Here is a 19777-nt window from a genome sequence, read left to right on the forward strand (position 1 = left end):
CAACACAATACAAAAGAAAGAAAGAGCATAATAGTGAATGATAAGAACATTCGTTCATGTTTTTTCTTTATATTCTTGTTTAGTTCCACACACAGACGCATTATTAAATCGTTTTTGTGATGTTTGGGGTGTCGCTGAATGCATCTTGCGTTCTTGTCATGAGACAATGTGGACGCTCCACTGTGTGTACGACGTCTGACCCACGGTATACTTGTGTTAATTACACTAAAAACTTTCACGTAATTAATAAAATAAGTTAGCTTCTGCCGTTAACATGTTCTTTTTGACAGCCCTAAACACACCGTTGGGAGTCTTTAATATTTGAGATAACGTTCATTTTTCAAAGATGGCCTCATGTTACACAATAACCGGGCAGAGGTGCTCGCTGTGTAGTGACCGCAAGTCACTTCTGCTCCTCAGTTTTGTGTTCTCTACAGCAAAATAGCAGAAGTAGATAGAGATGTTGAAACTTCAAGACAGATCATGTTCATGGCCGTTTACCGTAGCTCAGGCGGTCTAGCTTCCCGTTACAACCCATGTTCAGGATGTCCGGTGCTCCTTTCATTTTGCATCTGTAATCAAACATAAAACAGCAAATCACATACAGCTCATTATTTGCCTATAAAGGTGATCACAGTAAATGTTTGGATTCAATTGTTCAGCATTTCTTTTAGGATGTGGAAAAGCATGCAGATGTTCTATATTGATTTTCATTACAAATGCAAAATAGAAAAACTAAATGTTGTCGGTATTCAGTTGTTCTAAAAGCCGATACGTCTCATTACAAGTTCTATAAAATGAAGGCGATGGTTCACCATACTGTGCATAGCTAAAGGTCAAGTTTTTTTTTAGATATTGGAAAATTTCATACAACAATAGGATACATGTGTCATGTCTTCACGCATTTTGGGATATGAGCAAACACATATACACTCTACAATAATATCAACACAACACTTTTGTTTTTGTTCATGAACTGAAGTCAAAAAACTAAAGTCAAAAATCTAAAACTTTTTTATGTACACAAAAGGTCAATTTCTCCCAAATATTTTTCACAAATCTGTGTTAGTGAGCCTTTTTCCATAGCTGAGATAACCCATCCATCAAAATGCTGATTAGACAGCATGATAACTGCTGGTGTGTCTTAGACTGGCCACAATAAAAGGCTACTCCAAACTATGGTGTTTTATGCATCCATCCATTTTCTGTACCGCTTATTCTCACGAGGGTCGCGGGCATGCTGGAGCCTATCCCAGCTGTCTTCAGGCGAGAGGTGGGGTACACCCTGGACTGGCCTATAGTACACACTGCAGGGATTATATCTATATACTGCTGAGGTGGCTAGGTGGCTAAGGACCGGGATTTCTGGGCTTTTGAATAAGCAGAAGAAAATGAATAGATGGAGGGATGATCTCTTCAATTTTGAGTTAAATGTAAAAATTAATTTGTTCTTTGACTATTACTTAGGAGGAAACCGTTTAGAATATGTCCGTAGAGAAATGCTGACTTGCCTGAAAAGAAAATTTCAGTTTCACAACGGTTATAGCATCAGAGTGTCTGTGTGCTTTTTTTTGCACTGCATTGTCAGAGGAGTTTTTGGGAGGCCATTTGGCTTGTGATGGCTTGTGATGCAACAATGAGGTTACGGACAAACACTGCCCACTGACGGTAAAAAGCGGAGAGGAGGCTGGGCTTAATGTTTAAAAAAGGTCATCTTGTGTGGGAATTTCCCTGTCTCCTGTCAGCATTTGAGCAACAGGCAAGGAAAGACGGCATTAGGGCTCCGATGGAACATATGTCACAGAACAAAATTCCTTAAATGTTTGAATTTGAGCCAAACACCAAATCTATATCTCCTTTTAAAACGATGATGTTGAACTATTTTTTTTTTGGATTGCCAAATTCTTTCCCATTGACATCCATGTAGATAAGTGAGCTACAGGAGACCCGTTGCATCATTGTAATGTTTTCTTGTGTCAATCTTAAAAACACTTTTTTCATCAGTTACAGAGCCGCATCTTACATTAAAACATTGTTTTACTTAAAATCTGTTTTACTTAAAATCATGTTGTTCATGTTAGTTTGGCCAAGCCCGGAGGCAGCTCTCATTCCAATACAGTTCATGCTGGATAACAATGGTTTCTTTAAATGTGGGTGTAACAATCTAAGCAGTATTGCCCAATCGCTCAAAGCCTTACTGTTCAAACGCAGAGTAGAAATCAAAGTGATATTCCAAAATCCCTTGCAAGTAAATGAATAAATAACCAAGGCTTTATTTGGAGACTTGAATGCAACTGCTAAAGTCTTTTAAAGCTTTAAAGTGCCCTCTCTTGAAAAACTAGCAGAGGTGGTTTTTCCTCTCTGCTAGTTTGAAGTTGCAAACACTCCCCACCCGAAAATTGTCACGGATCACCTCCACATCCCACCGTGGCCCTGCAGCTTTATCTTCTGTCTGCGCCTTGCTTGCTTTTCTTGCTCGTGACAGATATCGTTTTGTGCGCACACTCAAAACGATTGCTGAATTCCACAGCAAACCAATTGCCACCTCCCATGTTTTAAAGTCTTCCTTTACTGCTAAGCTTTTTCCACTCAAGGGTTAGACAAGGTTTGCAGAGGATTAGGGGTATGTGGAGTGACAACACCGAGTTGCGGCAAGTCTCGGCTGCTGAAGCATGACCTGGGGTGGTGGTGGTGGTGGTGAGGAGGTTAGTTGCTGATTAATTTGCGCGCAACCTTGAACCACTCTGTCGGCCAGTGGACCCAGCAGACTATTGACAGAGCCGTGTGCTGCAGATAAAGCTAACATTTCTGTGCTGCGTGCCGAGTCTCTTATACGTGCTGCTCTCAGCAGTATCACTTCAGCTTAATCTTGAAAGATCTGAGTACATTTGTGCCAAATCAAAGTGGAAAACAGGGGGGGGGGGGGACTCACACTGGTAATCAAGAGTCAGTGTCTTGCCATTCTTTGCAAGAATGCAACAAAACAGTTTGAAATAATTGGATATGCTTTCGTATTACACACTGACCACAAAAACATTGCACAACGTATCAGATTATGAATTTATTCAGCACAGAAGAACCTCTCACTGTATGAAAATGCTATAAATAACAAATCATACCAGTGTAAAGTTTTTTTTTAAGTCGTCTGTAACCTCGGTGCATTTATTAAACCTGGTTTAAAAGGTGTGTGTTTGACATGTCCCGGTCGCCTTTAAAACTGTGGGTCATTGTGTAATGGCAGACATGACCTCTCACACACACAGTGCTGCAGCCCGCATTTTCTTCAAAACAACCCAAAATAAAAGACATGCAAATGAAATTGTTTAGTCAAAAGTAGAAACTGTTTTAATTCCATAAAATATCAAGTACAATTAAAGCATTTCACCGTATCAATATTAAATAATTCGACTTATTTCATCCATTGCCAATACTATTACGAAGAGTTGCATCATTTCACTGCAGCACAACTCTTCCCTTGACAACCGGCGGCTGCTCCAGTTACGCAAAATGTATAAATTCACTCTCATGTATGTCGAACCAGCACACAAATACTGCATATACACAATTACACGAGAATAATAAAGCTAAGGTGACATGTCCAAAAAGAGCAGTAAGGGATTGCGCAATCCGTGCAAGCCACTTCTTCAGTCTCATTGCAAAGTCTATGTAAACTGGTGATCGATGTCTGTCTTGGCGTACCGTTTTTTTGGTGTGCCCCCTTTTAAAAAAAATGAGAGTCCGTGGAGGCTGGGTCCCTTTTAACACTGGCCTGTGGCCGACAGCAGGTTGCGCAGGGTGGCCAGCTCTCTTGAAAGCTGCTCCACTCGCTTCTGTAAACGATCGTTCTCCGCCGCCAGTTCCAGCACTTTGTGTTGCGTCTCCAAGTTGCGCATTTTGGCTTTATCTCGGCTCTTCCTCACGGCGAGGTTGTTCCTCTCTCGCCTCAGCCGGTATTCTTCACTGTCCTTGTCCAGCCGCTTCTTCGCCTTCCCGGAGATCTTGGCACCGTGCGAAGGGGACCTGCCTTGACCTGCTGGTGCCGGGGTTCCGGGCGGGCTGGAGCAAGTGGAGGACGCCGTGGAGATGTTGCCCATGCTGCCACTTGTGGCCTGGTACTGGAGGTAGGACCGCATGTCGAAGCCGGACGAGCCGTTGTCCATCTTCACGTCCTGGTGTTCGTCTCTGTCGGGGACGTTGGCGGCGGCTCTGTAGCGGACCAGCTCCGAGGCGAGCACGCTCTCCACACGCGTGTCCTGCAGGTCGGTGTACCCCAGCCCGTACGGCGGCCCCCTGGGGTCCCGCGGGCTGTCTCGCTGAGCCGCCTCCAGCTCGTTGAGCAGCGTGTAGTTCCTAAAGTTGGCTACTCTCTTGAGCTTGTTCTCGGCTAAGAAGTCGGAGAAGACGTCCCCCTGCTGAGGGTGCGTGTGCCCCGCCAGCTGCGGGCAGTGCACGGCCGGATCCAGGTACACGCTGAAGTCGATCGCTCTCTCCCGCTCCTCGATGCCCAACTCCGTCATCGAGTCGCCGAGCTTCCAGTACGAGGCTCCCCCGCCCCCGCCGCCGCCGCCGCCGATAGGATTTACAAGGCTGTCTCTCGTGTGAATAGCAAAGCCGCCCTCGTCGTAGAAACCCGCCACTTCCATGGATCTTAACACCCTCCGGATAGCAGGAGCATGGAGGGCTGGTGAGGCGCCCACGTCGGTTGTGGTCCACTTTACGCGAGTGTCGCAATGCTTTGCTTGTTGAGGCTCCTCCGCTTCCCCGCGCTATTCAACTACTGCCAACAAGTTGTGCTCGCTGTGGATTTGGGAGGAATTGACAGGTCTTCCTGTCACGGGGGGGTTTTATTGCAGACGAGGGGCGTGGCTTAGCAGGGCAGGTGTGGGACGTGTACAAGGAGGTACTTTGAAACACTTTTACTTACGTTCAACCTGGGATTAGACTGTTCGGGAAAAAACTTGCTTTGATTCAACATTAAATTAGGATTACTGTGAAACTTAACCTCCATATATGTTTATTTTGTTGCTAAATAAAAATCAGCAACACTTGTTGACAATTGGCCCGACCACGCCCTCTCAATGCTTAACCGAACAATCATGGAAAATTTCCCTATGCAGTGAAATAGTATACATTTTTGTTAAGATGCTGCGTATTTATGACGTCATCACAGCACGCGACCACAGAGCCCACCCCCAAACTCACAATTATTGGATCTTTTACAAAAATCTCATTGATGTTGTCGATTGGGCCGAGTCGTCATCACAATAAACGATGAGGAACAGTTACTGTAAATTTTATTTATAAATAAAATCGAAATATTATGACACTGATAAAATGATCCAATAATTTTGTTCCTTAAGTCTGATCGTCTTGCCATTTTAATTAAGTACCTACCGCCATCTTGTGGTGAAAGAACGTCACGGCTGATAATTGACATCTGTTGTAATACAGACGTATATTGACAAACACTGTGTTTGTCACACTTTGATGGACACTTTAACTTCGAATATGAAAAAAAAAAGTATTTTTCAAGCCTGTTTTGCTAACTTCAGTTACTGTATGCAAATAGCTAAATCGATTTTTTTGTACAGCGGGACAGTATACAGACTTTGGTGTGAGTAGGAAACCGCACACATATGCTTCTCTGGGAATAGGGGAAGACCTAACCTGTTTGTTAACTGATACACTGCAGTCAAACAGGCCAGGAATACTATTAACTAAATGCTAAAGTGTAAAAATAAGTCTTGAACATTTCTACTGAGGTACCAGCTCTAATATCAGGAGGTAGGGCATTCCAAAGTGTTGGAGCCCGAATAGAAAACACTCTGGAGCCCGCATATTTCTTTCTGGCTCTCGGGATCCTTTGGTTATTGCATTGTTTGCATGCAAACTTGAATGATACACAAGTCTCTCGCTACAATGGTGGCAGTGTTCAAACCACAGAAATAGAAAGACATAGAAAGCTCACACCCGGACACAACACAGACCGCGCAGTGCTTCAGTGCACATGCCTCCATCTTGTGTAGCACAACTTGGCAGCAGTGTATAGGCCTATGTAGGTAGTTTACAGCCGCACAGTAGGGCATTTTAATGCATTATCATGTCCAGAATTTCAAAAACCATCAGTAAAAGCGTCAAAAGTTGCAAACGAACAAGGTTGTGCTACACAAGATGGCGGACTCGCAGTGACAAAAACGTACGGCTCATGAATTTTCTGTGGTTCAAACTAGCCTTGAATGATAAACATGCTTCTCGCTAGGTTGTAGCACTGCTCAAACTAATCAAAAGGTTCCCTGTTCAAGCCAGCAAAGCACGCTAACATGCTAAAAATTAGCATTTTAGCAGCACTAGCATGCTAGGTGTTAGCGTCTCAGCTTTTCTGTTTTTGCAAAGACAAAACATAATTAAACGCATACTACATAGACATAGACACAGTTACCATGCTGACTGCAGCATTTCAGTCCGGTGTCAGCTCATCAGTGCTACGTGTTAGCATGCCAGCTGCATGCTAACAAGGAGCAGTTTGGCGCCAGCCTGTCTCGGCTAAACGTGAGCATGCTAGCTGCAGCATTAACACACTATTTCTCCAATTGCACAAATCTATCATTTTCTATGCCACTTATCCTCACTAGGGTCTCGGCTATGCTGGAGCCTATCCCAGCTGTCTTTGGGTGAGAGGTGGGGTACACCCTGGACTGGTTGTGGACACATCTAGTTGTTAATTTTACGTGTTTAATGTTATATAATTAGCTTTTTGTCTATTGGTAGATGTCCTGTATGTATTTACTTACTTGTTAATAATATATCTTTTGTTCATCTGACACCATGACTATGTTGCTGATGAATGTATGCCCATTCATCTTTAATTGGAAAATTTTCACAGAAAATGTGAAATTACACTAAATGTGGGAATATTTCTGAATAGGTGGCTCACTTGTCCTCACTTTTAATTAGAATTGGTTAAGAAATGGAGTAGTTAGCCATCAAAAAATGAGGCGGAATTAGAAGAAGAAATACATGAAAATGGCCGACTACAATAGCATTCAGCATTCACACAAGTACTTACTCTTTCACAAATGAATGGAGTCAACGTTTCCTTAGTACACGACTACTGGGCCTCGCACCAGCAGCAGTAAAAGGAGTCAGGTGTCCCTCTACGTTGGGTTATAGCTTCTCCACAGCGCCATCTGCAGTACATCTAAAAGAGAGAGCCACCATGTTGGGGGATCAGTGGCGGGAGGGAAGACAGCAAGACAGGTCGGGTGGGGTCAGGAAGTGTTGTCTCCCCCTCGCAACGCCATTGGTCAGACGCCTACACCTTTTCGTGTGATAATTGGCTGCCGTCCTCAGCGTCTCGCACCCGATTGGTCCAAAATGTTACGATATCCGTGGGCTGAGAAGTTGACGTTTCCGTTGGCTCCTGACTAGGAGCAGAGAGACTGTAGGGGTTGGGCCAAAAAAGTGGAGAAATGGCGAGAATGGTGGAAGAGAGCGGTTGTACGGAGGAATTACAAAAGCATGAGCAGCAGGGACCGTGTGGGAGTGCGGCGAGATGGGGTCCACAACACGCCGGTGCCCGAGAATTGGCCAATTTATATTCACCAGGTGGGTCGACCCATATCGCTTCTTTGTATTGACGGCTAGGTCGTTCCGGTACAATGTTAGCAAACGTTAAGGTTCACTGTAGAAACACTACAAACATGAATAAGATAACTCGGCAAACGTAACTGCTTTGGGCAGATAATTCGGAAACGTAGTGATTGTGATTTAGCTTGGATTTGTGTTTGTTTCGTTGCTGTGTTTGCAAACCAGAACCAAAGAAAAGCTGAATATGACATTAATCATAACAATTTCCCGACCTGCTAAATACGTGCATAGTCTCACAGAGAGGCAGCAGGCCTAAACTAAGAAATATTTGAATTTATTTACACCTAGCAATTTCTGTCTCCTTATAGACGATCTTTAAGCCAATTGGTTGGGTGGAGTTAGGAAGCAGACAGGTTTTTCCAAAACCAGCTGCTCACTAGTCAAATAACAGTGAAGCACATAGGGATGTTGCATCATTTGTTATGATAATTCTTGACCTTTGAATGGTGATTTGGATTAGATGATGTCATGTTATCTTAAGACGGTGTTGACTGAAGCGTGCTCTAACTAAAACTGTTCTTATGTTATAGGCAAAAGATGTCAAGAGTGGATAAGTGTTGTCCTCTGCTTCTCTCTCATGGCCTTCAATTTCATTCACCTCCTTGCCAATTTCCACTTAGGACATTTGTGGTACATTGTTATGGGGATTGGTAAGTACTGGCACTGATTCAAGGAATGTTGTGTGCCTCTTGTGTCACTAGTTTCACTCCCCATTCCCGCATCTTCTTGAACCAATATGTAGCAGCAGGAATCCTCACGGCAGACTTCGCATCAGGGCTTGTTCACTGGGGGGCTGATACATGGGGATCAGTGGATCTCCCCATCTTTGGAAAGGTACTCTCAACCGCAGTGTATTTTTTTAATTTTTTTTTGTGTGAGGGGTATTTCTGCCTCTGCACTCACACCCTGCCTTTCGTACTTACTTCAGGCCTTTATACGACCCTTTAGAGAGCACCACATTGACCCCACAGCCATCACTCGCCATGACTTCATTGAGACCAATGGCGACAACTGCATGTTAACCATCATCCCTCTCATCAACATGGCCTTCAACTTCCACACACTCTCCCCCGGTGAGTTATGCATCGTCAAATTTGAAGTTTAGTTTTGGTGACGGCCTCAGCAATGTCAATGACACAACATCATGGTAGTGCCGGTGAAGTCAACAAAGAATAGGAATTCAACACAGCAAATACAAGACAACAATAGAGGCCATGTTATTTGTCAGTCTATTCCCGTTATTAATGAAGCGGTTATGGTTGTGTGCAATGACACAACCATGCAAACACAAAACTGCATTACCAAATAAGGATGGGTGTAATAATTGATGAATTATGTTAGCTTATCATCATGAGGTAATGAAGGCAGAATGGTCTTCACTATTGGAGCACGTAGAGAGCACTGGCACTGTTCAATTTGGGAAGTATTAATCTGCCTAATACGACACTGGCATCTAAACAGCAGTTCCGAGCATTCAAAGAGTGAGTCAACTTCACAAGAACGAGTGAAAAGTCTAGCCAGGTTAGCGGGTCAGTTTGTCTGCATTACTCCAACTGTGTTTATGTTTGTGGCTAGGCTACATGTTGTCATGCTGATATTTCGCAACAAGTGTCACTAAGCTGCTAAGTCAGGGCTGTAGGGTGCGGCTAATTCACTCACATATGCGCCTAGAAATAGACCGTGCAAGTAGAAAAAATAAAAAAGAATGCACTTTTCAATTCTTTCATGTGCATTTTGCTAATAAAATAAATGAATAAAACTAGAGAGACATTTTTTGCACCTGTATATAAATCTACAAGTCTCCTACAACTTTTCTGACGTAGAGGTAACTGGCTACGTTGCAATATGACTATTCTCTGTAAGCGTAAATTCTGTTCCACTGATGTGCTAAAATGCCAGCCAATCACAGGGCACATATAGACAAACAACCATTCACACTCTATGGACAATTTGGATTTGCCAATTAACTTAGCATGTTTTTGGAATGTGGGAAGAAACCGGAATCCCCGGAGAAAACCCAAGCATGCACGGGGAGAACATGCAAACTCCACACAGAGATGGCCGAGAATGGAATCGAACTCGGGTCTCCTAGCTGTGTGGCCTGCGCACTAACTACTCGTTCACCATGCAGTCGCGCTTCTCAAAACAATATTCGACAAAAGACTTTTGCATCACAAAATCATTGCCCACAAAAAAGTTATTTTCTCTCAGTTCGTTTCACTGCAGGCTGCCGCTTGTCCATTGTTGTGTATGTATTTGTATATGTATATTATGTATTATTATTATTATTATGTATATGTATATTAACACTTAGGCACCTACTCTTGGATAAATGAGCTTTGTTCTAAGTTGCCACTTAATCCAGGGACTGAGAGGACACCACCCTTCACCACTTCCATTATTGGTCACCCCTTATTATCGCCGAGGATCTCAGCGTCAAAATCAGGCGCCTTCTGAGTACATGAACATGCTCATGACAAAGGGCCGTGTTTCAATTCGAGCACTTCCATACTCAGACCCAAGTACTTGGTACAATTTAGATTGAATAAGTGTGTGCACGGTACAGTGTGCTGTCAGTACCTGCATGTTGGTAACTCCACACACCCCAAATCGTTGCAGTTCTGTTTAAAAAGGAGAGAAGAATCAGATGCAGATAAATATTGCGATCAACATTTGTGGTAAGTGTGTAACAACAGTAATCTATTTGGGACAGCACCACACTGTCAAAGTTTGCATCCATAGTATACGTACTGAAGTGCAAGTACGGGAATGTTAAAATTGAAACACGTTCAAGATAAGATAAACGTGTTATTAGCCAAGATCGTTCCTCATCTTGAAGGTTTTTGGCTCAGTGAATCTGGGTAACAAAGAATAATCCTGAATAAACTTGCTTTGTCGTATAGTGTTCCCTCGCATGTTCCCAAAATAGCCTACAATAAGTGAAATCCATGAATCTCGTTAACACTCTGAAAAACATTCAAAACTTTGTTTAAATTTTAATGATTAACCTACACAAGAAAGTATTAGCGCCATTTTGCTGTGCTGTAGCGTTTTTGTATCCTTGTTTAAACATATTGCTACATTTCTCCTCCTGTTGCACTCCTCCAACGAACCGAACATTTATTTACAAGCTAGCAAACACAGCAAGGCGGCACAATGGAGATTGTCAGTCAATCAGGACGCAGAAAATAATGATCATGCAGACAGATAAGAGAAGGAAGCCGGAGACACTCAACTTCCCACACTGCAGTTCTTCTGAAAGGGCCAGGCTCTGCCTTTAACGGCGTTAAATCGCAATAGAGGGAACACTGCATGCCTCATGTTTGGGTCTTCCTAGCGGTAACCGCAACCTTGTTTTGTGTTTTTTTGGACTGCAGCGGAGATCTACCATATCTACCCGTGGTACTGCTACCTGTTTGCGCTAGGCATCTTTGTGACCCTCACCAACCAGATTCACAAGTGGTCCCACACGTATTTCGGCTTGCCTGGCTGGGTGATGCTCCTGCAGGACTTCCACGTTATCCTTCCCCGCAAGCACCACCGCATCCACCACGTCTCCCCGCACGAGACATATTTCTGCATCACGACAGGTCAGTCTTCAGAAAGCGGCTGAGAGAGTCTTGTCACTGAGTCCAGTTCTTGCAGGTTGGCTCAACTACCCCCTGGAGAAGCTGGGCTTCTGGAGGAACCTGGAGGATCTCATCCAGGGCATCACAGGAGAGAAGCCCAGGGCAGACGATCTGAAATGGGCTCATAAAGTCAAGTAATGGCACAGGCTAACGTCACCCTACCTCGGAAGACGCTGGCTCCGTCCAGGCTTCTCACCCCCCCCCCTTTTTTTCCTCCATGTAATCCATCTGAAGAAAAACTTAACAGGTTTTGATGCCATAGCTTTGACTCTTGCACATTTTGTCTGCTTTTCAAGACGACTTTTTTCATTACGCCTAACGGAGAGATTCATTTCAAACTGAAATGTATTTCTTAACTCTCATCTCAAACAATAATTTTTCACTTTTTGCAAAGCGGTCAGATCACTTTCTAATATTTCTTCTCACTTCAAAAAAGAAAAAAAATCAAACAAGGAACACAAGCCTCTGCTGTTCATTTGGATTATATTTAGCACTGGCTTACTTCGGTGATTTACAACGAATCAAATATATCGATTTGATGCTCACAAACATATTGAAATTTTGATAGTGGACAGAAGTGCAATTAGAGAGAAACAAGAAAGTTTTCTCATTACGGATAGCGAAAGAACAAATTGATGAATAGCCACTGTTACATTTTTTTTTTTTTTTAACCCTAAGCACTTTTTTACATGACATTATCATTCTGATGTCTAATCAATATTAATAGTCGTTTGCAGCCTTCAGCTTTAAACACACTGACAGCCATGTTTAATAGTGGCTTTACCAAGATATTGAAACAAATAGTTTAAATAAACTTTAAGGCCAAAGTCAGTGTGGCAGGACACTTAAGAACAGGTCAAAAACCAAAGGGAATAAACGGTCGGATGACATGTCATCTTCTGGATTCAGTGCATTTGCTTACCTCATCCTTTGGGGGGGGGAAAGGCCTTTTCAAAAGGTTTTGCATTTCCACTCATAAAAAAAAATCATATAATAATAATAATAATGTGGGGGAAAAAAAAACACATTCACAATTTTAGGTATAAGATGATTCTTCTTTTCAAACATACATTTTAGTTTTTGTTGATTTAAAAAAAAAAAAAGGTAATGCCAGTCATTTAAATGAAGCTCCGTTCAGAATAACCTCAGCAAATAAGCATCAACTTGAATATTACAAATACAATATAACAACAATTCAACAGGATTATTATTCTAGTCGTGAAGGAGTCTCATCTGATTGTACCTAATAGGGTGGCCTGAGTGTTAATGTTCTGGGTGTCAGGTTCATAATGTCGTCACATGACTTTGCAATCATGGAAGAGACACATGCAGTTTTATGAAGCTGCCTTACACCGTTCTTGTCATTTAGCTTCACTTTGTGTGTTTAAAGTCCTGTTTGGTGTCTTGGATTTACGTACAAACACGCTAATATTGACATGAGGTCTATTCCATGCATCTTTTTTTTATAACTAAAAGATGTATTGGTGTGGGCAACATTCCTGTTTGTGTGTAGTTGTGGCAAGTGGACTGTGTGGCGTTACAAGGGCGATGCTTGGCGAGCCAGGACTTTCTTCACTCCTTCCCCTTGCCGGTGGCAGGGTTTATTTTTAAACGCTTTAGCGAGTAATTTGTAAGTGTGTTGTACAGCAAATAACTATGCAGTGTGATAAGAGCCTCTTAACTTTTGTCTTAACGCTGTCTGATTAGTCAAACGCCTTTTAGTGAAGCCTTTTACAGTCTTACAAAATTGGGAGCAGGAAATTGAGACGCCTTTTTTTTTTTTAAGTGTATGAGAAAAGGAATTAACAAAGACATAACAACAAATAAATGTGCGTCACCGGCTTCCCCCTTAAGTTTGTCGAACGCAGACGCTGACTAGGGAGGAATGACTGTGCTACATTCAACAGACCTTCAACGTTGACCCAACTGACTCAGGATGGAACTACCTAAATTACGTCTTCATTCCTAGGAAAATCCTGGCAAGCAACCAGGTTAAAAGGCTTCATTGTTGTGCTTCTGATAGTCTAAGTGAGTAGGCAGTTTAGGGATAGTAACATATATTATAGGGCCGCAATGATCTTTTTATATATTATGGAATATTTCAATTTTTTATCCATTATACTTAATTATATGGAATTTAGACACTTAAATTCTCAATTTCTCTTTGTGTTTTAGTTCTATTAGGATCATTGGAAGTGGATAAATAAAACACAATTTCTGAGATATTTCTATTCAAAACCTATTTAAATCAGCAAAACAACACATTTCATAGTGCTTGTAGAGTATTGTGAGAATCGGTTTCGTGTGGACTTGCCCGTCAAAATGTACTGCTGCTGGTTGTTTCGAGATGTTGCATCAGTATTAGGAACACAAAGTATCAAAAGTCAATTAGCGGAGGTTCTGTGTTATTCGGTGCTACAACTTTGAACGACTGTTTGATATTCATTGGTTTATAATCGTAAAAAAAAAACTTCAGTTTCTTGTTTAATTCAACTCGTGATGGAGCTGTGTTTATTTTCTCACGTTGAGTTCGGGTGCTCCCACTCGACCCGGTTAAGAATAATGAATGTTAAGACGTGCTTTGTCGAGTTGATTTGAGTTGCGAGATATTCTTATTCAACTGCCTTATCCGCTCCCTGATTGATTTACTGTAAATCACGTCAGCAAAATGTGAACACTCGAGACCGACCATTTAAGTTGACGTTCACCTGTCTCTCGTTTCTTCTGAGGCAAGGTCCCATGTGGATGTTGTGGTTGGTGATGGACTTTCAGCTATCACAATAATATACCTTGATGCCTTTTTGTTGTCTTCCATTTGGGAGATGTACAATGTGTATATTAAACTGCATTTATATATAAACTAAATAAAATCTCAGTAATTACAACTACAAGTGTTTTTTTCTTTTACTTGTGTATGCTTTTTGGTGTATTTTTGTACATTTAAAGAGTGTTTTTTTTTTTAATTGGGCTGCTTCTATTTAGATTAGAGACATGGTATAAAATATTTTTGGATGGAATGGATGAAAAAACGTTATCACTGATAATTAGTTGCAGTCCAAACACTCAAAAATGTCACCCTTGCATAGATTTAAGATCATTTGTTATTTTAACAAGCATGTACACTTGTCATTAATTGCTAAAACTATCATTTATTTACATTACCACACACAATTTTCCATCAAATCCCAAAGAAAGCAGGCTAAATCCGATCGGTGGCGTGCACGCGACGTTCGAGGCGACAATGGCTCAGCTGCGTGCGCGCTCCCGTCGTTTAGGATCAACATGGCGCTCGCCGCCGGATCAGGTAAATATAACGGAATAGTTATTGATACTTATTATAATGATCACACCCATCGAAATAGCATTGGGGTTAGTTTTCGGCTACCGCGTAGCGACTAGCAAGGGCCGACTGTGTGTCGTATGCTAAAATAAATAGCACATTACGAGAATGAATTGAAAGCAACGGTATTAGCAAAAATAAGCTACGTTCGAATGAAATCCAGACTACAAAGAGCAAGTATGACTGCATATAACTCTTAATTGTCATGGTTTCGTAAAGCCGATTCACGTATCGCTAACGTTAGCGTCATGCTATTCAGCTCTATTCAGTCTGGCGTTTATATTTGGAGGCGTAAATTAGCAGCAACCTAGCAGTTGTTAGCTCATAGGGCTTGGCTCTCTTCGCCCCTGAGCGAAAATGCTATATTCCCAAATAGAATGTTGAACTGCTACCAATGGACGTAAGTGCACATCCTATCTAGCACAAACTGTTGCTTATTTAATTTTAACAACTGGATATGGCAGTGGGTATGGATTTTCAGGTGAGTACCATTGTTGACATGAAATGGATAGTGGAGATGCAGGTGTGTTTTACATTAGTTTGCATGCATGCTGCATCACCACATCTCACTGCAGAGGCCAAACGATGCAGCACAGCATCCAAGACATGAATATCGGCACAGGCCTTCTGTATTTCAATCTCAGTGAGACCACAATATCAATTCTATCACGTTTTTGTTGTGTGTGTGCACATAGGAGTTAAAGTTCCCCGCAATTTCCGGCTACTTGAAGAGCTGGAGGAAGGGCAGAAAGGTGTGGGGGATGGAACAGTGAGCTGGGGTTTGGAGGATGACGAGGACATGACTTTAACACGATGGAGAGGAGTCATCTTAGGCCCTCCTCGAGTGAGTGTCAACCTAGTGTGAAGGACCGAAGGGGGACGTGTGGGCTTGTGGAATAGACCGCCCACAGTGACTCTCACTGTGTCGAAACGTAAGAGTCATCATGGTTGCTATTTGCGCTGACCTCTTTGCTGCTTCTTCCACAGACAAGCTACGAAAACAGAATGTACAATCTGAAGGTTGAATGCGGCCCAGGATACCCAGAATCACCACCGTTTGTCAGATTTGTGACCAAGATAAACCTGAATGGTGTGCACACCTCCAATGGTGTGGTACGTACACTCGGTTTCTTCTTATTGTAGTTGTATCCCTCACAGTCATAGATGTGAACTGTCGTGTCAAGTACACTAGTCTGAAGCTGCAGGCAGGAAGAAAATGTATAGTACCTTGCAAAAGTATTCACAACCCTAGGATATTGCAGCCTTTTGTTGCTTTTATCAATGAACAGTGTCATTTTGATGTGAAAACAAATGTTTACATTCGATCATTTTCTACCACTTATCCTCACGAGGGTCGCGGGGGTGCTGCAGCCGAATATTGCTGAATATTTTTGTTAAAAAATAAATAAAATTTTTTTTTACTTTCTAAATACAGATGTTACATGATCAGAAACCCTGTAGACATGAAATAACACACCAACAGTCACTTTTACACTCTTATTATTCTTTGTTTACATCACATTGCGCATGCTAAGTGATCATTGCCGCTAGCCTAGGGCTAGAAGGACAAAGAAGCCAAAAATGTACCACTTCCACAGGGAATGAGGTGAGCCTTTTCTTCACTCAATCCCATCCATATAGCATACCATTTCAGCTTTGTAATGTAAGGTCATGTCACATAACATTACATAATGTAGTATCCTGCGTAGGGACTAGGATACTACATCTTTCAATATTTGTTGACTGGGAAGAAGGACAAAGAAGCCAAAAATGTACCACTTCCACAGGGAATGAGAGGAGAGCCTTTTCTTCACTCAATCCCAGCCATATAGCATACCATTTCAGCTTTGTAATGTAAGGTAAGGTCATGTCTCATAATATTACATAATGTAGTATACTGCGTAGGGACTAGGATACCACATCTTTCAATATTTGTTGACTTATAATAGGCCATAGTCAACAGACTAGTGAGGGAGGCCACTGAGATGCAGACGATCACTCGTAAAGAGTCAAGAGCTTCAGTGGCACATATGGGAGACTTGCATGGATTCTTTACCAGAGATTTAAAAAAAAAACTCACAGAAGAAGAAGGTTTTTTTCAGACTAGACGCTATGTTTGGTGAAAACAAAAAACACTGCAAATCACCACAAACACAGCATCTCCACTACAAAGCATGGTGGTGGCAACATTACGTTGTTCTCAGCAGCAGGCCGTGCAAGGCTCGTCAAGGTAAAGGAGAACACGAATGCAGACAAATATCGACAAATCCTGGCAGATAATCAATTTCAACCTCCAAGAGAACTAAGCCTTGGGAGAACATTTCTTTCCCAGCAAGAGCTACACAGAGCTCGTTCACAGACAACAAGGTAAATGTTCTAGAGTGGCCAAGTCAAAGCCCACATCTAAATCTAAGGGAGAATTTGTGGCAGGACTTGAATGATCCCAAAGCAACCAGAGTTTGGCTTGTTTTTTCTGATCGGGACATATGCCCAAACTCAGTCCTGTCATTGCCAGTCCTGCCAACGGTGCATCTACTAAATTCATATATATTGTTAGTATGTATCTATTTTCCAATAATTTACATAGATTTTGACATAAAAGGAGCTCTTTTAAGTTGTAGTAACAAACGCCAAAAAGCAATAAAAGGCAGAAATACTGTTTATAAATCTGTGGAAGTGGGCATTCATCATTCATAATCTAGCCATCTCACAGTTGTGGCATACCAACATGTGTGATAATGGCACACGTGTACCTGTGGTTGGCTACAACAAAAGGCTACTACAAAATGTGTAGTTTAAGGGTGGTCTGCGGTGGGTCTGAAAACTAGTCAGCATCTGCTGTGACCACCATTTGCCTCAAATATCGTAGACACCGTTCCACAGCACCCCAAACTACTTCAAAAATCCCATCAATAAAATTGTATTGAATTGTACTGCCTGGAATAAGCAAAATAATTTGAGTTAAAGTAGGTTAAAATGTTGTAAATTCATTCATTGTGGACGGGCTGGAGCCTATCCCAGCTGTCTTGGGGCAGAGAGGCGGGGTACACCCTGGACTGGTCGCCAGCCAATCACAGGGCACATATAGACAAACAACCATTCACACTCACATTCATACCTATGGACAATTTGGAGTCTCCAATTAATTAACCTAGCATGTTTTTGGAATGTGGGAGGAAAACCGGAGTACCCGGAGAAAACCCACACATGCACGGGGAGAACATGCAAACTCCACACAGAGATGGCCGAGGAGGAATCGAACTTGGGTCTTCTAGCTGTGTGGCCTGCACACTAACCACTCATCCACCGTGTTGTAAATTTTGGTGCCAATATTTTCACTTCCTTGTCTACTAAAATATTATATCAGCTCGGAAAAAACAGCTGGATCTCTAATGCTCACTAACACAGAATTACTACTAATGTATTGGTTTATATTTTTGTTGTGTATTTGGTTTCAAGTTGTTGATTTTCACATGGGTGTTCGTGTGTTTGATTCTGCAGGTCGACATGCACGCGGTGACTGCACTGGCTAAGTGGCAGAACTCTTACAGTATCAGGACGGTGCTGTTGGAGCTGCGACGGCTCATGACCTGCAAAGAGAACATGAAGCTTCCTCAACCACCCGAGGGCCAGATCTATACCAACTGAGCCCCCATGCTTCGTTTGTCTCCACATTTCCCTCCTCCTTACTCCCCCCTACATGTCCGACCCTCCTTTGTTGGCTAACTTCCCTTCATTGCATCCACATTCCACTGGCTAAGAACACAAGAGCAGAAAACCCAAGCATACACGAACGATTACAGACACATTCAAACATACACATACAATACACAATGATACACATAAGTCATTCCAAGCTACTCGTATCCTCTCCCACCACTGGATCCCTGGGTGAACTCCGTCATGAGCAGACAGTCCACGCCAGTTTGTGATCATTGGAATACTGTACATCTTAATATTTTTTATGATTTGTGGAAAATGGCTGATTGTACAATAACATAAATAATCTTATTAAGTGTACCTATTTGTGTGTTGTGTTCTTGTAACATAGAATTAGCTCCATGACTTGGTCAGTTTTGTAATAAGTACACATAAAATCACTGGTAGCTGCAACACAATGGACACATCATGTGACCGAATACCTGAAGACAAGTGTGGGACAATACTAGAAAGGTATTTATTCATTCACACCTGATAGGTTCCATCCCTTTTTCTTTGTATTTCTTCTGTCTATAAAGCAAAATTTTCCCTTATCAAATCTGTTGATAACATATCTCCTGTAACGCTAAGATAAATGTTTTGTCACAGGGCTGCACGGTGGTCGAGTGGTTAGTGTGCAGACCTCGCAGCTAGGAGTAAATCCTAGGCCTAAACATGCTAGGTTAATTGCTGAGTCCAATTATCCAATGTGAGTGTGAATGGTTGTTTGTCTATATGTGCCCTGTGATTGGCTGGCGACCAGTCCACAGTGAACCCCGCCACTCGCCTGAAGATAGCTGGGATAGGCTCCAGCACCCCCCGTGACCCTGGTGAGGATAAGCGGTAGAAAATGAATGAATGTTTTGTCACAGTGATTCATGCTACTATAAATAGCGTCCACTTCAGGGTAGTGGAGTGGAAGAAAAAAGTGGCTTGGTTGTTAAGGGACAAGCAGGTACGTGCAATGTTCTAACAAGTCAGGGCAAACCCGTTCGCCAGAGCCTATCCCAGCTTTCTTTGGAGACTAACTGGTTGTCAACCAATCGTTCATACCTATGGACAATTAGTTGTGAATTAACCTAACGTGCTTATTTTTGGAGTGTGGGAGGAAGTCGGGAGTACCCGGGGTAAAAAAACATGCAACCTCCACACACAGATTCGAATCCAGCTCTTCCTGATCTCCTGACACTTGGCAGCCATGCGGCCTTGTCAGGGCAAACCGACTTCACCTAATCAAAAGAGAAATGACCTCTGTTAAGAAGTATTTACAACTAGGGGTGTGGACTCTGACCCAACAACAAACCATGTGATCCCATTCACTGTGAAGATCCTAATGAGGTTTTTCATTCGCTCACTTCTTTGTGCAATGACAGTCACACATCTCCAAGGGCTGCAGGGACCGAGGCTTATGTGTAAGTCCTCTTTTTCAATTCAATGCGGTTTGTGTTGTTTGTAAGCACGT

The 19777-nt window shown here is 42.3% G+C and overlaps 3 protein-coding genes across 6 annotated transcripts in view; 2 read left to right on the forward strand and 1 right to left on the reverse strand.

The window, feature by feature from the left end:
- cebpb (CCAAT enhancer binding protein beta) overlaps nucleotides 1-7196 on the reverse strand; it is a 16205-nt gene extending 9009 nt beyond the window's left edge. Inside the window, exons 1-2 of one of the 2 annotated variants that reach the window (XR_013629824.1) lie at nucleotides 7067-7196; nucleotides 502-572 (exon numbers count right to left, since the gene is read on the reverse strand). Coding sequence is in view for 1 of the 2 variants with exons in the window: in XM_058050506.2 (XP_057906489.2) it covers nucleotides 3759-4643 (885 nt within the window). In the remaining variant the exon portion in view is untranslated. Of the gene's footprint in view, nucleotides 1-501; nucleotides 573-3319; nucleotides 4932-7066 lie in introns of those variants that run through there. The other variant, XM_058050506.2, reaches the window with a different exon arrangement.
- Nucleotides 7197-7340: 144 nt separating this feature from the next.
- On the forward strand, nucleotides 7341-11943 carry peds1b (plasmanylethanolamine desaturase 1b). Its single transcript, XM_058050507.2, has 6 exons — nucleotides 7341-7605; nucleotides 8178-8297; nucleotides 8390-8481; nucleotides 8576-8720; nucleotides 11025-11237; nucleotides 11293-11943. Exons 1-6 carry the CDS (start codon nucleotides 7470-7472, stop codon nucleotides 11412-11414), a joined length of 828 nt encoding a protein of 275 aa, XP_057906490.2. The 5' UTR covers nucleotides 7341-7469; the 3' UTR covers nucleotides 11415-11943.
- A 2523-nt stretch (nucleotides 11944-14466) lies between these two features.
- On the forward strand, nucleotides 14467-18636 carry LOC131103943 (ubiquitin-conjugating enzyme E2 variant 1-like). Of its 3 annotated transcripts, none has more exons than XM_058050509.2 (4): nucleotides 14467-14580; nucleotides 15312-15460; nucleotides 15604-15729; nucleotides 18118-18636. In XM_058050509.2, the coding sequence occupies exons 1-4, from the start codon at nucleotides 14559-14561 to the stop codon at nucleotides 18262-18264; spliced, it is 444 nt and encodes a 147-aa protein (XP_057906492.1). In that variant the 5' UTR covers nucleotides 14467-14558; the 3' UTR covers nucleotides 18265-18636. The 3 variants fall into 3 exon arrangements, with proteins under 3 accessions (XP_057906492.1, XP_078652671.1, XP_057906491.2); XM_058050508.2 differs by lacking the exon at nucleotides 14467-14580 and adding an exon at nucleotides 14654-14793; XM_078796545.1 differs by lacking the exon at nucleotides 15312-15460 and having other exon boundaries at nucleotides 14507-14580.
- Nucleotides 18637-19777: the final 1141 nt, after the last annotated feature.

This window comes from Doryrhamphus excisus, linkage group LG15, assembly GCF_037039965.1.
Source record: "Doryrhamphus excisus strain RoL-2023G ecotype Guam linkage group LG15, RoL_Dexc_Guam_v1.1, whole genome shotgun sequence".
Taxonomy (NCBI): Eukaryota; Metazoa; Chordata; class Actinopteri; order Syngnathiformes; family Syngnathidae; genus Doryrhamphus; species Doryrhamphus excisus.

Coding starts and splice junctions, on each gene's coding strand:
- LOC131103943 (XM_058050508.2), top strand. CDS start 14,769: ATGAAATCCAGACTACAAAGAGCAA. Junction 14,794..15,311: donor ATCCAGACTACAAAGAGCAA/GTATGACTGCAT, acceptor GTGTGCACATAG/GAGTTAAAGTTCCCCGCAAT. Junction 15,730..18,117: donor TGCACACCTCCAATGGTGTG/GTACGTACACTC, acceptor TTGATTCTGCAG/GTCGACATGCACGCGGTGAC.
- peds1b (XM_058050507.2), top strand. CDS start 7,470: ATGGCGAGAATGGTGGAAGAGAGCGGTTGTACGGAGGAATTACAAAAG. Junction 8,482..8,575: donor ATCTCCCCATCTTTGGAAAG/GTACTCTCAACC, acceptor TACTTACTTCAG/GCCTTTATACGACCCTTTAG. Junction 11,238..11,292: donor ATATTTCTGCATCACGACAG/GTCAGTCTTCAG, acceptor CAGTTCTTGCAG/GTTGGCTCAACTACCCCCTG.